Here is a 16,502-nt window from a genome sequence, read left to right on the forward strand (position 1 = left end):
AATACAAAAAATAGAAGCGGAGCAGCAAAAACAACATAGCATTATTTTAGTATTTAATCAGTTAGTATTTTTACTGTGCATTTTTGCCATATCTTATAGTTATCCTTCGCATATAGATTACTATGCAAATATAGTATAGACACAATTGCATGTGTGTGTGGGTAAATATTTATTTCTTATCAATTCACAAGGTTGTGCAATTGGTACATTTATATAGAGATAGTGAACTATAATTTTGATGACTTGTACAGGCATTTTTTTATATTGTGATTATAAAGAATATGCTATAGTGAAATTTGTTCCATCTTTTGTTATTATGACTTATGCATAAATATAGATGCGCATCACATAAACTTTATTTGGTTGTATTTTATTATTTTTTAAATTAATGTCAGGAAGGGATATAATGATGAATTTATCATAATATTTTTAATTTAATTAATGTTCATATACTATTATAAATAAGTTAATAGAAATGATAGCATAAATATAATAGGGTTAAAAATGTTTTCTTTGAATTTTATTCGGGAAATATACACACAATCGTAAATAATAAACAAAATAAAGTAAAATAAAAAAGGGAAAGCTTATTTTTCCTTAAGCTTATCATATTCAATAGGAGTGTGGCATTTCATAGAAAATGCATGAATATTTTGTAACTCTTCTTTTATTATTTCATTAACAATTCTATGTCTATCCAATAATCTTTTATCTACAAAATTGTTTGAAACAATTATTGCATCAAAGGCAGTTCCACATCCACATGATTTGTCAATCAATTCTAAAAAAACTGGTTTTAAGGCAGTGCTTAATTTTTGTTCTATAATTTTCTGTACACTCATTTTTATTTTAGCTAAAAAAATGAAAAGAATAACCCAATGTCTGATCAAAGAAATATAAACACCTATAAAATATATAGAGATAATCTATCCTTTTTTTATATATAATAATATATATGATTTATTTTGTTAAAATTTCTAACTTTCATTTATTTGCCAAATTATATATTTTTGTTCACCCTTTAACCATAAGAGGTATGATAAAGTGAATAATTTTTTATAATCAAAAAAAATATAATAAAAAATAAAACTTTAATTTGCTTAAAAAATATAAAATACACTTTAGCCAATCGTGATATAATATTCTTTAAAATGTAATGCATATAAAGTTTTAAATAATTTTATTACTAATTATTTTTCTATATTTTTACAATGCCTTATATATTTTAGTTATTCCTTTATTTTGTTTACTATTTTATTCACTATTTTATTTACTATTTTATAATGCCCCTTATTTACAAGTGATAAAAAAAAAATTTTAGTTGGCATACGTTTTATGGGAAATATGTAACCTCATTTTAAATTTAAAAGATTTTAAAATGTAAAAAAAAATAAATAAGTAGATATTATAAAATAGTTATTAACCTATTACATGGTGTTGTTTTACTTTTTCCATTTTTGAAAATGTAAACCTTTTTTAAAATCGATTTCTTTAAATTTAAGACTATTATCCTACCACATTTTCCATATAAAAGATTAAAAAAAAAAAAAATTTTATTCAGCTAGCTAAATTGTATAAATTAAACAATTTTTATGGCTAGCTGTTATTTTCCTATTTTGAATGAAATGTATAAAAAATTAAATTAATTTAAAAGTGTAATTATAAAAATGTTGAGTCGCATATACATTTGTGTAATAAGACATACATATTATGCATAAAACATTTTGAATTGCTTTTTTTTATATGATTTAACAATACATGAATTATTTCTAATATTTTTTTTTTTTTTTTTAAATATATCATTGTATGCATATATATGTATGTATATACATATATGCGAATAATATGTACATACATATATGTGGGAAAATCCCACATTTTAACATCATAAAAATAATAAAAAAAAAAACATAAAAAACAAATAATATTTCTTTACAAATGTTATATATGCAGAAAAATAAATGACTCATAAAATTTATGTAATGTGTATCAAGCTATGGCTTTATTGAAAGTTACATTATATATTTTTTTTTTTTTTTACGGAATAAAAATATGAACATTTTTGAAATAAATGCCAAAATATGGCTTAATTGTGTTATTATTAGTAAGTAGATTTATATAAAAGATAACTAAACAGTGAGGCGTGTCAATATATACACTATTGTAATATATACAGCTTGGTTATATATTGTTACTGCCCTTATTTTGTTTTCCTCCAATTTGTGGTTTCCAAACTAGTAGTGCAACTTTCTTCTCAACATTTTCTCTCTCTTCTTTTTGTATTCATCATCATCACTGGAACCCTTAAGTTTTGACAAAGAATAAGGATAGGATTTCATTTTGTTATTAATTTTTTTACCTAATTCATTCCATTGTTTTTTTTTACGAGCATATCTAAATTTACTCATAAATATTTTTAAATAATTTATTGCTTGAAATGCTAAAGATTGTGGATATAAAGATTGAGATAAATTATCATTTAAATAGTTTATATGTTTAGCTGGTGCAGTGGTTAATAAGTTAGCTATGTCTTTTTGTGATTTGGCTTTAAAAGAACATATAGATCGTATATCACCAACTTTTCGTAAGTTTAAAAAAAATGGAATAATATCTAATAATTCTGTATCATTCATTTCTCCTTGCCATTTTTTTATATGAAAAAAATTATCTGGATATTTAAAACCTGAAGCATTTGAATCATCTATTAATATCATTTTGGAAATTTCCTTTTTAATATTTACTAAATTTTTAATATATACTTTCCCATTCATTTCATAACAATCTTCTCTATAAAATTTTTTATCAATATAATGATCAACATCCATAATATTTAAAACAGTGTCAGCATATGATTTTATTGAAGTTGTAAATATTATTATTTCATAGTATGGATATAAAACGGAAAAAAATAAATCTATATATGGTCTTTTACATACATATAAAGATATATATTTTCCATTTATTAATACATCAACTTCTTTTTGATAATCATATATTTTTTTTTTTGTACAATATATTAATGTTTCATCTAAATCTAAAACTAATGTCATAGATGGGAATGTCCTTCTTTTCCTATACGTTCTTACATTGAATTTTCTTTTTATTACAAAAAATCCTAAAATATATTTCATTACATTTTTCAATTTTATCCATATTCTCATATGAATTTTAAGTCTGTTTAGTATGTAGTAAATACATCGTTCGATCCTTTTCCGTTTCATGCTTATCTACTTCTGCTTAACATAGTCATCTTATTTGTCTTTACTGTAAAGTGGCAAATAAATAAAGTAAAACATATAGATGGCCCAAATATTTGAATGCTTAGTTATTCCATATTAAGGTCATATCAACTCATTCATGCATTAACAAAATAAAATATACACACTATTTCATATAAATATGGGGGCCGTACCTGTAAATGTTTATGCACATATTTACATATATGCGCGGAATTTTAAATAATGAACAGATTTTGCAGATTTCAAAAATCACTGTTTTGTTGTAATTTTATATACTGTTATATATATAAATTTATTTTCACTTTGTCAAGCTTCGTCCTACAAATTTTTCAAAAAAAAAAAAAAAAAAAAAGTAAATAGGAGAATAACCAGTATAAGCCATTTAAATTACATAAAAATTGTTCTTTTATTTTTAATATGTAAAACTAATATATTTTGCTTACTTAATATTTCATTCTTGATTATTATTTAGTCATGTATATGCATTCAAACTTGGTTATTAATTTTAAGTTTCAAAAATTAATATATGATACATAGTATATTATATATGTTGTATGTACATATATATTATATAGAGGGTTGATAATATAAAGCGGAATTAATTACAAAAAATTCCTTAGAACAAAAAAAAAATGTTTTCTTTGTGTTTTAAATGAAAATTAACACGAGGTTCTTTCAATTTTATTGTTGATTAATTGATTTTTATTTTATTATTATTTTTTTTTTCTCTTTAATTTGCTGTAATTATTTTCAATTATTTGGATTTCACTTAATTTGTGTTAATTTCATTCCGTTTATTTAATGTTTTTTATATATTAATTTTTATTTTTTTCAAGTTCATTCAATTACTCGTTTTAATCTTATATTTAATTTTCAAATATTTATTTTACATATATTTTTTTTTTATCACAAATTTACTGAAATATATATATATATATATTGCCCTTATATAATATTCCAATAATAATAAATGCTTATATTGCAAAACTACTTACTTGCGATTTGTATAATTTGCATAAAGCTAAAAAAAAAAAATAGTTATATATATGCAATGGGCATAAATAATATTATTTTTTTTCTATATTTAATAACGTAACATATATGATATAATATAATAATGCCCACCTGTGTTTTTATACTATTATTATTATTTTAGTAATGAAAATATAATAAAAATAAGAAATAGAAAAATAAAATTTAAATTAAAATTATTTTAGGGTTTCCATTTGTTTAACTATATTTTTTTGTTTTTTTTCTCTTTTTCCCTTAAACAAATTATGTTCTTATATTCAAATTTTTATTTTTAATCTTGCTAGCTATTATATATATATATGTATATAATATATCTTAAGTTTATATAATTTGAAATTTACTTTGAAAATATTTAAGGAAAGGAAATTAAAGGAAAACAAAAGCAAAATAACAAGGAACAAAATATCAAGGAAAATTATATTCCTTTTTTATTAATGTGTAAAAAATTCAAAATCATTTTACTATATTATATTTATAAGTGTATAGTACCATAAAATAAAGATTTTCATAAATTTACAATCCTAATTTGTATATAATTTTTTTTTTTTTTATTTTATACATATAATAATTACACCTTTTTATTATTCCTGGCTATGTATATATATATATATATATATGTCCCCATAAATATTGACTAAATAAATATTGACCAAATAGTATAATCCAACCTTTTAAATGACATTTCGAATAGTTAGCCATTTTTTATTTAAATAATATTGACAAGTCTAATTCGACATTTCTGTGTGTGTAAATATATAAAATAAACATTTTAAAAAAAATATAAATCTAGCCAAATGTACGAACAAAAATATTATTGCCTGTTCATAATATTATAACAAATGATGTTATAGCACATGTAGTATATATTATAAAACAGGGTATATATATAATGAGTATTTATATAAATATTGATCTAGCATTATATGCATAAATTTTTTTGTTGTACATATGAATTAGCATTCTATATTTTATTATATAAACTTATGTGAGAGCAAATATATTATTATATAAACTTATGTAAGAACAAATATATTATTATATAAACTTATGTGAGAACAAATATATTATTATATAAACTTATGTGAGAACAAATATATTATTATATAAACTTATGTAAGAACAAATATATTATTATATAAACTTATGTGAGAACAAATATATTATTATATAAACTTATGTGAGACCAAATATATATTTAATTATATCTTTCAAAATGTCTTATGGTTGGCTTACTGAAAGTACAATTTTCGGGAAAAAGGAAAAAACAATTCAGCTAGAGAAAGATAAATTATTTAATGAAAATAAACATAACCCTAAAAATGAAAATAGTATTGATAAATTAAATACCATTGTTAATTCTTATCTTAAAAATATCAAGGAAAATAAAAAAAATCCGATAAATAAAAAAAAAGTAATAATATAAACCTTATGTCTACATTATTTCCATATGCAATTCTATAATACCACATTTTTTTGTGTGTGTGCATTTGCATTAAAAATACAACAAAAACGTCTTATAATAATAATTTGATTTTTCTTATTTTTTAACTAACCTTTTTACTATATTATATCATTAGCAGTCTTATACTCGCATTATAGTTCATCTTAAATATATATAACATTCCAAATAATCACTTGATTTGTTTTACTTTTTTTAGCTTAGCTACCATGAAAAAATATACAGTGAAAAAAATGAAGGTGTAGAAAATCGAAATAAACAGGATAAAGAAATTACGACAGCAAATAAAAAAATAAATAAAGAAAAGAAATATGAAAAACTTCAAAAAAAAGGAAGCAACAATCCCAAGTATTTAGTCGATTTTGAATTAAAAAAAGAAATGGAACTAGAAATGGAAAAAATACAAAAATTGAAGGAAAGCCAAAAAACAAAAAATTGGGAATTATTTCAAAATGAAGGATAATAATAAATATAAGTGGAATTATTCTGACATATATACCCTATGATAAAGTTACCATGCTTTTTTCAAATCGTTACAAAATTTGTATCTTTATAAAAAAAATATACTAAAATAGTTGCAACTTTGTTATATATATGTATAAATTTATTTGTCAATACAATTTTACTTTTAAGAAAAGTGAATAAATCTAACTTTTTTTAATAATAGCTATATTTTTATTTTTTTTTTAGTATTTTTATTTGCACACGTTTACAAGTTTCTCGGGATTTTTGTCCCTCCTTGTTTTCATTTATTTAAATTTTGTTTTTTAAGACTTACAATAATTATAATTCATACATTTTAAAGCATAAACAAAAACTTTACCATTTTAATTATATAATTCGATAAAAATAATTTAAATGTAATGATAATACTTTTGTTATTTCCTTTTGCCCTTTTTGCAAATCTTTTTTATAACACATTAAAAAGACAAACATAAAATGTGGCTATTATTTATTGACCGTACTAAGAAAGACAAATATGAAATATATGCACATTAAAAATCAATACCCTAAATGGGTGCTACAAAGGCTACCGGTTTATAGAGATAAAATATAACAAATATCATTAATACATATTTATGTGTGTGTTATGTGCGCAAATTTTAGACAATCCACCTATCATAAAGTATGATGAAATATTTTTGGCCTTGCTTTTGGATAATGCATGTAGCAACTTAGGATCTTTACTCTCATATCCTATTTTTGTTTACTATATATAAAAGAGTAATGTGTGAATTAGTGTAACCATTAAACCTGAAGGGGCATTCATCAATATGCGGCATAATTTTTTTTAAATAGCCACATTAAAAATTATTAAAATTTTCAAAGAATATACGTATAAGCCTTACATACATTCTTTTATAATTATTTTTTTTTATTAACAGGAAATAATTTTATAAAAATTATTCGCTAATTTATATGTGCATTCAGGAAAAATGTATATAAATTACATAAATATTATGAACAGTTAATTTTTTTTTATAATATTTAGCTACATATCTTTTTTTTTTAATAAAAAGTAAAATAATTTGGTAAATAAAAATAATACTATACTATATAAATACAAAATAATATGGTATAAAAAATAAATATGTTAAAAATAAAATGGAAAATAACCAATTAAAAAATTTATTAATTTGAATATTATAAATATTTCTTTTCGTTTTGTTTCTTTTCATTTTTTTGTGTAATATGTACACATACTATTATTGATGCAACTTTTGTGATATTTTTGTATTATTTAATATACACTATTTAGTTGCATTTTATTTTTCATTCTTTGGAATTATTTGGCTATTTGCATTATTTTTTGAGTGTAATAAAACTACGAAAACAAACTGTTTTCATTTTTTTCTTTTCATTTTCTCTTTTATATTTTTACAATTTGCACGATATATATATATTTCAAAAGTGTGCGTGTGTGTGTCCCTCAAGAGCAAATCACCATGCTACACTAAGGCAATTTTTTTGCCATAATATGCATTATGCATTATATATACATTTTTAGTTTATCTCTTAATCTATTTTTCTTTTATCATATGTCTCTATACAAGTAGGCATAATGAATAACCATTCGGTGTACAAATTCAATCCAACCTTGTCAGTATTCAATAATAATGCCAACTTAAACAACAGCATATACATTTCAGCTGACAAGAAATCGAAGTCAAGGACATCACTAAATACATTATCATTTTATAAACCAAATGCGTCTGTATATGTAAAGAAGATTGATAAAACTGATAAAAAAGACAATGTAAAAACATTAATTCGATATTTAGGATGGAAAAATTATAGCGGTACAATATCACCAAATTTATTCAAGAACCCAAGTATGACTGATTTAATAAATATATGGAATTTTATATTTAAACATGTTGATCCATTAATAGAAGTAAATAAAGATAATTATGGAGAAGTAGTATTAAGTTTTTATAGAGATATTGGATATCCATATACAATATCTAAATCTACTTTGGTGGCACCAACTACTGGTTTGCAATATAATACACATTTATCTGCCTTAGCTTGGTTATGCCAATTGTTAATCTTCGAAGCAGAATGCTTTAATGATATAAACGAAGAAAAGGATGTAAACATTTTATACGATTTTAATGAAGATTCTGAAATCAAAATGGAAGATTTCATTTTACACAGTTATAAGTCATACATAAATAAAGAGGGAACAAATATTAAGGATATGCTTAATGCTAAATTAGAAAAAGAATTAGAAAGACTTGAAAATGATATCGAAACAAAACATGAGGATATCCATGAAAAGAGAAAAAAAATCGAAGAAATCAAAAGTAATATGAAAGAAAATGATGAGTTAATTAAAAGAAATAAAGTCTTACGTGAAGAAAATATAAAAATAAAATCTTTACATACAAATAGTTTAGAAGAAACAATAAAATTAGAAAAAGATATTGAAATTTGTAAAAAAGCTAATCAAGATGAAAAAAATAAAACAGAAGAAATACTAAATGAAATAAATAAAATAAAAGAAACATTACAAAAACAAACTTTAAATAAAGCACAATTTATACAAATGAATGAAAATATAGATAAAAATAAAGAAAAAATTGAAAATATAAAAAATGAAATTAAATCATTAAATAATGAACATCCAATTTTAAGTGAAAAATTAAATAATAGAAATAATGATTTAAAAAAACTAGCCAAAAGTGTAAATGATAAATTAACAGAAATTTTAGAAATTTTAAATATATACAATAATTTATCTCAATCTAATTGGAATAGTATTAATACAATTAGTATAAATATAGATGCCTTAACAATTGATACTATGCTTAATGTTAAATGGAAAGAAAATAAAAAAAATATTAAATCATATATTGAAAAAGATAAAAAAGAGCTAGCTAATTCAATAAATGCTGTTGAAGAAAATGAAAACCAAATTAAAACAATCGAAAATGATATAGAACAAGTAAAAGATTGTATATATGATCTAGAAGAATCAATTAAAAAGACAAATGAAAATATAAACAATTTTATAAATGACTCCAATAATAAGTTCAACCAAATTATCCGCCAAAACGAGGTACTCCTTTAGTCATTACTCTATGCATGTAATGTTGTTTGTTCATGTACTTTTTTTTTCATTTTTTTTTTCCCATTTTTTTCCACTTTTTTTCATTTTTTTTAGGAAACGCTCGAAGAGGCCCAGAACAAGCAGGTAGGAAACGAATATTGTATTTCTTATTTTTCATGGCTTTAACAACGTTGTATATGTCAAACATGGGAAATGGTTGAATTTGTTTTGAACTTTATAATGGCTAATATGTAACAAAACAAAGCCTAAATATTACATCCTCATTTGTTTGCAATTTTTTGTTTTATTCCCTTTTTAGAATGAAGCAGATGAAATGTTTAAAGATGTGATTGCCTCTAAAGAAGATAAAATAAATACCCTTAACAAAATCAAAATGGAAAACGAGCAAATATTTAAAGAAAAATTATCGACACTTCAAAAGGTTCGAAAATAATAGAAAACGTATATGTCTTTTGTTTATACTTCATGAATGACTTATTTTATATGACATATTCATTAGTTGAGTAACTGATTAGTGCTCTGCAATTAAGTGAATGAACATGCATATGCTTTATCTTGATCATATCATTACATGGGGATTTTTATTATTACTCCTTTCCTTATAATATTACAATTTTTTTTTCACTTTTAGGCATGCTCAGTATTGATAGAACTAAAAAGTTACAGCAAGTCCTATATTTCGATGTAAGACATTATTTTATATTTTCATTTTGTACATGCATCATGGGAAGTTGGCTACCACTTCTTATGTTGTGCCAAAATTAAGTTATCATACTACACAATGAATGTTATGACATATTTCAACGTTTACTTTATATTTTTTTATAGAGTTTTAGACGAAAAAAAAAAGGAGTTGGAATTGTATAAAAATTTACATCAAAGTGTAACAGAATAAGTATAAACAAATAAAGGTGTGTATATATACATGAAAATGTGTAACGCATATAATGTTTTGGTACTAGGTGGTTTAGGGCAACAAGAATAAGTGGGAGACCTTCTACGAAACATGGGTTAGGAGAGCCTGATCAATTTGCTGAATAGCTTTTTGAATATTTTCATCATTTAATTTGATAGTATTTTCAATGGTTTGTATTTTTTTTTTTAAAATTTCGATTTCCTGTTTTTCTGTATTTTGCTTATTTTGAAGGCTACTAACATTTTCTAATTTTTGACCTTCTTTAGATAAAATTTCATAAATTTCTTTTTTTTTTCTATATTTTTTGATTTGTTCTAATAATCTTTTGTATACTTTATTTTTTTTTTTAACTCTTTTTAATTTTTTTACATCACATATTGTCCGTTTGCTTAAAAACATAAAATCACTTTTGATAGTCGACAATTCAGTATGTAGCATATTTATGCTATTCTTAATTCGATTAAAATAAAGATAGCCATTAAAAATTGATAAGTTATCATCAGCACATTCTTTTTCTTTTTCATTTACAATATTACTATCATTTGTTTCATCTTCATTATTATTTTCTTCTACATTTTTTAAAAGCAATTTAATTGATTTATTTATACAAAGAGAAAATTCATTTTTAGGTTCGAACAAACTTTGAACACATGCCCCTGCAAATGCCTTCTCCATACTTTCTCTTTTCAACTACTTTTGCTACTATCCTATGTCAAGGAAATACTTGCAAAAATATACAAAATTACTAACTGTTTATTTTGATGCATATATTTTATGTGATTACTAAATGTGCTTATTCTTTTTCAGTCCATTTTATTTTTCCTCTGAATGAAGCGAAGTATTACCCAGCATGATTTTCCAAAAAATGAAAAAAAAAAAATGGCACAATAAATAATGTGAAAAAAGTTCGATAAATAATGTAATAATTGTATAATAAATAATGCAAAAATAGTTTGATAAATAATTTAATAAAATTTTACTAATATTTTAATATTTAAAAAGGTATAAACAAAATTTATTATTGTTAATGTCAAAAAAATTTAAATATATTTTTACTCATGCTATGCATATATATGGAGGAGAAAAAAATGGGAATGTTGTAGCAAAACAAGGTGATAATTCTATGAATTTTTTTTTTCCATATTTTCAAATATAATAGAATATTAAAAAATAAAAAAATATTTTTCACATTCCTTACTTAGTTAGAAATATTTAATGTGCTTAAAAATAAAATAGCCATATAATTTTTTTTGATTATATTATTTTAGTATATACTATTATATTTACTATACAATCAGTCCATATAAATTAACATTTTTTTTTTCACCATGTCAATATAAAGTTTTATTTGTTTGAAAAAATATCTAATTGTGTGAAATCTATTTTTTATGTATACAAAAAAAATGTTACTTTTTTTTCTTTAAAATTTTGAAAAATGAGATTAAAAAAAAGAAAGTAGGAAAGAAAAAGGAAAAGCGGAAACAGACGTCATTGGTCAAGTCCGCCAATTTTCGGAAGACAACTTGACTAACTTATGTAATGAAACAAACTACGACCAAACAATAAGTAAACCAGATTTTGCCTACATGTAGGATGCTATATCTGTTTACTCGCTTGATCTGTTTCACTTCTTCAAGACATCATAATCATTGAGACCACGATAGCCTTACAAAATAAAACATAAAATAATATATTTTGAAAATATATGGATTTGATTTTTCTTCTTATTATTACACTTTTTGGGTTATTATACATTTTCAATGAGGTTACAACCTGTTTAATTTTGGATAAAGCAAACAAAAGCCCATATAAAAATAATACATTGTTTGTTAAGACATATAAAGAAAGATATATTGGATGTAAGAAAAATGACAATTTGCAAAAAAATCATACTCAACAAAAAGTTTGGAGAGTAAACTCCAAATTAGTAAGTTCTTTCGAATCACCGATTGTTGGAATAAACCTAGGAAGTATATTAAAAAATACAAACAAAAATGAAAGCAAAAATGAAAGCAAAAATAAATACTTATTTTTTTCAAAAAATAATGTTATAAATGGTAGTATTCCAAAAGGTGCATTAAATATTTCATTAAAATTAGAAAAAGAATTATTTTTAGGTCGCAATAAAAACTTAGTAAATAATTTATTATGTCTTCATTATATTCCTATAATTTCAAATTCGTATTTAAAAAAAAGTTTAAACAATTTTAGACTTTCAGATTTAAATATAAAGGAAAATGTTTTATATCATTTAACATTGAAATATTTATATGCCTATGATCAAAATGCAAAAGATAAAAATGTTTTGGAAATAATTCAACAAAATAATTATAAATTTATTTCACAACACTCTAAGACATTAAAGAAAATGACAAAGCAAGTTCAAATGCAGGAAGAAAAAAAATGTTTTAATAAGTTAGCAAATAATATGATCACAAGAGAGAGTACCAATACATGGGTTGAAAATAAGCTTGTGGATGTGTATTTAAAAAATCGAAAAAAATTAAATATAATATTTATTAATACACAAAAAAAAAGAAATATATTTCAAATTTACAAAAAAATAATAGGGAATATTAAATATTATGATATATTTGACAGATTAATTGTTTTAAATTATTTATATAAAAATAAAAAATATAGAGAATGTCTTTTATTTTTTAAAAAATATATATATAACAACATATTTGCACACACTACTAGCCAACATAAATCAAAATATTTTATTATAAATTTTATTAACACATTAAATCAAAATAATGTATTAAATTTATATTTAATGACGATACAACATCCACACTATTTTTTTTTAAAATCCATTTTGCTACCTACAATTACTGATAAATATAAATTAAACTTTTTAACAATGAATGTTTATAACTTTGTTGAAGCGAATTTGAAAGATACTCTCTATTTAGGCCTTAACCAACAAAATGGTGCAGAAAATTTACAAAATGGTGTAGAAAATTTACAAAATGGTGTAGAAAATTTGCAAAGTTCAAGTTTACCCCCCTTATTTTATATAACCATTTTAAATACATTTTTGAAAAAAAAAAATTATTATTTTCCTGATCTTTTTTTAAAACAATTTTATTCCTACTACATAAGCAATAGTAATGACTACAACATAGGTAGCGATGATAAGAGTGTTTTTTTTTTAATCACCTTAGCATTTTCTTTGAAAATACTCTATATAAAAACTACAGAAAATGTAACATCGTACAATATGCGACTGTTTGATAAACCCAAAGAAAGTTATTTTATTGACAGATCACTAAATGAACAACACAAACAATTTGAAACGTTGGAAATGCTTACTCATACAAACTTCCAAAATTATAATCGTGTAAACATATTTGATGAAGACCTGTTTAGTTCTAATACAACTAATTTAGTTGCAGCACTTGAAATTGCTAATAAAATTGTGAACTTAAATAAATTAAATGATGAAATTGATATAAACAACCATTTCTATATTTTGCTTTTATTGCAATATGTGTATTTACTACAGTTTAACTTGAAAAATGGATTTCTTAATATTGATAAGGAAAAAGATCAAGCTACTTTACCAGGTATGGAAGAAAAGAAAGAGGATAAACTTTTTTCAAAAATAATTAAAGAATATAAAAAAATTTTAAATAAAAAAATTTCTACACACCCTAACGAAGAAATTATAATATACAATCAAGCATTTGAAGAATTAAACTTTTTTATAGAAAATTATTTAAATAATATAATAGATAAAAATATAAAAAATGAAAAAGAACAAAATTATATCTTACCCGAAATTATGTCAAATTTAATCCATATATTATCAATGCAAAAAATAAACATATCATTTTTTTTTTCACTCTTACATTTTCTTGACATAAATAATAATAAATTAGTAAACATTTGTTTAAAAAATAAACATATATTTAAAAATATAAATAAAAATATAAAAAAATTAATAATAAACCGATTCCGAAAGGGAATACAAACAAACAAACAAAATAAACAAACCCCATTCCTTTTTGACTACATATTATCCGAATATAAAGAAATTTATGAGACATATAAAAGTATTACTAATTGTAGTAGCAAAACTGATATGAAAAAGTTAATAAACAAATTGATCAAAGTAAATAAAAGCGAGCATAATCTAAAAATATTCACAACCCCAATATTAGCTTTAAACTTGAAACAGCTATTTTTTATTTTTTATTCCTTAAGTAATTTGAAAATGGATAAAGAAATTATTTCTTTATTTAGACATGCAATAAAAGCCAAGTTCTTAAAAAAAAAAAATTTTATAGACATTTTTAAGGATAATGACAAAGAAAAAGAGGGCTATACAAATGTGAAAAATAATAATAGTATAGAAGAAAATACATATTTGTATAAACATATTTTTTTAATATATAATAATTCTCTCTTAAGTTTAGACAGTTCATTTTATAGTCCTAAATCAAATAAATGGGGGGCAAATTATTCAAAATATTTTTTCTTTTATTCTAATAATCCGTTACACATTTATAAGTACTTAACTAACAAATATGAAGAGGACTTAAAAAAAGAACAAACATATAACCCCATTAAGTTACATAAAAATTGTAAAGAATATGATAATACAATTGAAGAAGAATTACAAAAAATCGAAAATATACAATTTTTTGGAATAAAAAATATTGAAAGAATAAAAAAAAGTAAAATTTTTAAGAAATTCTTTATTGACAAAATATATAATTTTATAGATAAAAATGATTATACATTAATTTTAAATGGGCTTATGAAATATTTATTTAAAAATATAACAACATTAAGAGCTAGCCAAATAGATGAAAAATTGGAAACTAGCGAAAAAAAAAAAAAAAAAAAATTATGGATAAAATATGTTTATTTATATTTTTACCTGACTTGGCAATGTTATTTAAAAACAAACGAAATGTCAAATATCAATTTTTTAATTTTATTAAAAACTAGTTTACTAATGAATGATATAAACAATTTTAATAATCTTCTTTTATTAAATAAAGAATTAACACATAAAAATTATATCCTCATAAATTCAATGATAAATAGTGATCCAAATGTTTTATCATCAAATTTGAAGCAAAGTTATGTTTCAAATTTAACAAAATATTTAGCAGTACCAACTGATATGTATATTATTAATAATGAAAAACTTATTATTTATAATTTAAATTATTTTCAAGTTACAAAAATAATTGATAATTTTATTAATGTGGAAACACAAATTATGTTTTTTATTGATTATAGACAAACCTTTATTGATTTAATTAATTTAGACAATTTTTTTAATCTATCTTTTTTCAAAAATAATAAATTTATCCAATTTCTCAATCAACATAATTTAATATTAAATGAAAATAATTTTTTTAAAAATTCAAAATTTGTCTTATTTTATGGAAATTGTATTAACAAAAAAAATAAAATTATCAAATATTTTTCAAACAATTATAAAGATTATAATATTCGAGAGAACAAAAGTATAAAAGACGCTCTTATCATATCAGTTCACAATTAAAATTGGCATTTGCCATTTATCCAATTGTTTTTTCCTTTTTTTGTTATTTCCCTTGTCCTACATTTGATGTTGTTTTATATAAAATATTTGCTTTTCACATAATTTATGCTTTATTTAAATTAAAATTTTTTTATTGATTTTTTGGTTAACTAACTTATATAACAGCTTTAAAAATATGAATTCACACATTCTTAAAAAAAAATATATATGTGCTTAATATGGTGTAAGAAAAAAATGACCTTTATGATTGTCTTTAATAAAATTTGATGAGCATAGCTATTTATGTAATAAATAAGAAATATAACTTATTAATTATGTGCTATATTTACTTAGTGTTTTATCATTTTTTTTTCTCAACATGTTGAAGGTACAAAGTTGTATTCCTATTCTTACGAATTCATTTTGTTCTATTAACTTAATTTTTATACTCTAATATTTTTGTTTTTTTTTTTTTTGGTGGCACTAAATTAAATAGATTAATTTTTTTTCAATTTACATGCATGTATTGAGAGAAAAAAATATTTCTATGATTTCAATAAAAATAAATTTGTAAGAAATAATTGGAATTAAAATTTTTTATTTTATGAACACATAGATAGTAATAGTAATTTTTATCAAAGGGACATCAAAATTAAAAAAAAAAACAGGGCATCCACACCCAATTTGTGATATATACACATTAAACAATTTTATTTTATTTCATTTTAATTTATTTATTTTCTCTCCTTTTTCTGCTATTTCGTTAATCCAAATTT

The 16,502-nt window shown here is 21.6% G+C and overlaps 6 protein-coding genes across 6 annotated transcripts; 3 read left to right on the forward strand and 3 right to left on the reverse strand.

Moving 5' to 3' along the window:
* Positions 1-587: 587 nt before the first annotated feature.
* On the reverse strand, positions 588-842 carry PVVCY_1101630 (BolA-like protein, putative; the record flags this gene model as incomplete). The annotated part of the gene is made up of 1 exon (XM_008626211.1): positions 588-842. The coding sequence occupies one exon, from the start codon at positions 840-842 to the stop codon at positions 588-590; it is 255 nt and encodes an 84-aa protein (XP_008624433.1).
* Positions 843-2,234: 1,392 nt separating this feature from the next.
* PVVCY_1101640 (NLI interacting factor-like phosphatase, putative) lies at positions 2,235-3,221 on the reverse strand (the record flags this gene model as incomplete). The annotated part of the gene is made up of 1 exon (XM_008626210.1): positions 2,235-3,221. One exon carries the CDS (start codon positions 3,219-3,221, stop codon positions 2,235-2,237), a length of 987 nt encoding a protein of 328 aa, XP_008624432.1.
* A 2,263-nt stretch (positions 3,222-5,484) lies between these two features.
* On the forward strand, positions 5,485-6,193 carry PVVCY_1101650 (conserved Plasmodium protein, unknown function; the record flags this gene model as incomplete). Its single annotated transcript, XM_008626209.1, has 2 exons — positions 5,485-5,682; positions 5,930-6,193. 2 exons carry the CDS (start codon positions 5,485-5,487, stop codon positions 6,191-6,193), a joined length of 462 nt encoding a protein of 153 aa, XP_008624431.1.
* A 1,599-nt stretch (positions 6,194-7,792) lies between these two features.
* Positions 7,793-10,199, forward strand: PVVCY_1101660 (kinetochore protein NDC80, putative; the record flags this gene model as incomplete). The annotated part of the gene is made up of 5 exons (XM_008626208.1): positions 7,793-9,292; positions 9,398-9,427; positions 9,603-9,725; positions 9,936-9,988; positions 10,133-10,199. 5 exons carry the CDS (start codon positions 7,793-7,795, stop codon positions 10,197-10,199), a joined length of 1,773 nt encoding a protein of 590 aa, XP_008624430.1.
* A 102-nt stretch (positions 10,200-10,301) lies between these two features.
* PVVCY_1101670 (conserved Plasmodium protein, unknown function) lies at positions 10,302-10,895 on the reverse strand (the record flags this gene model as incomplete). The annotated part of the gene is made up of 1 exon (XM_008626207.1): positions 10,302-10,895. One exon carries the CDS (start codon positions 10,893-10,895, stop codon positions 10,302-10,304), a length of 594 nt encoding a protein of 197 aa, XP_008624429.1.
* A 1,030-nt stretch (positions 10,896-11,925) lies between these two features.
* On the forward strand, positions 11,926-15,747 carry PVVCY_1101680 (conserved Plasmodium protein, unknown function; the record flags this gene model as incomplete). Its single annotated transcript, XM_008626206.1, has 1 exon — positions 11,926-15,747. One exon carries the CDS (start codon positions 11,926-11,928, stop codon positions 15,745-15,747), a length of 3,822 nt encoding a protein of 1,273 aa, XP_008624428.1.
* Positions 15,748-16,502: the final 755 nt, after the last annotated feature.

This window comes from Plasmodium vinckei (assembly GCF_900681995.1).
Source record: "Plasmodium vinckei vinckei genome assembly, chromosome: PVVCY_11".
Lineage (NCBI taxonomy): Eukaryota > Apicomplexa > Aconoidasida > Haemosporida > Plasmodiidae > Plasmodium > Plasmodium vinckei.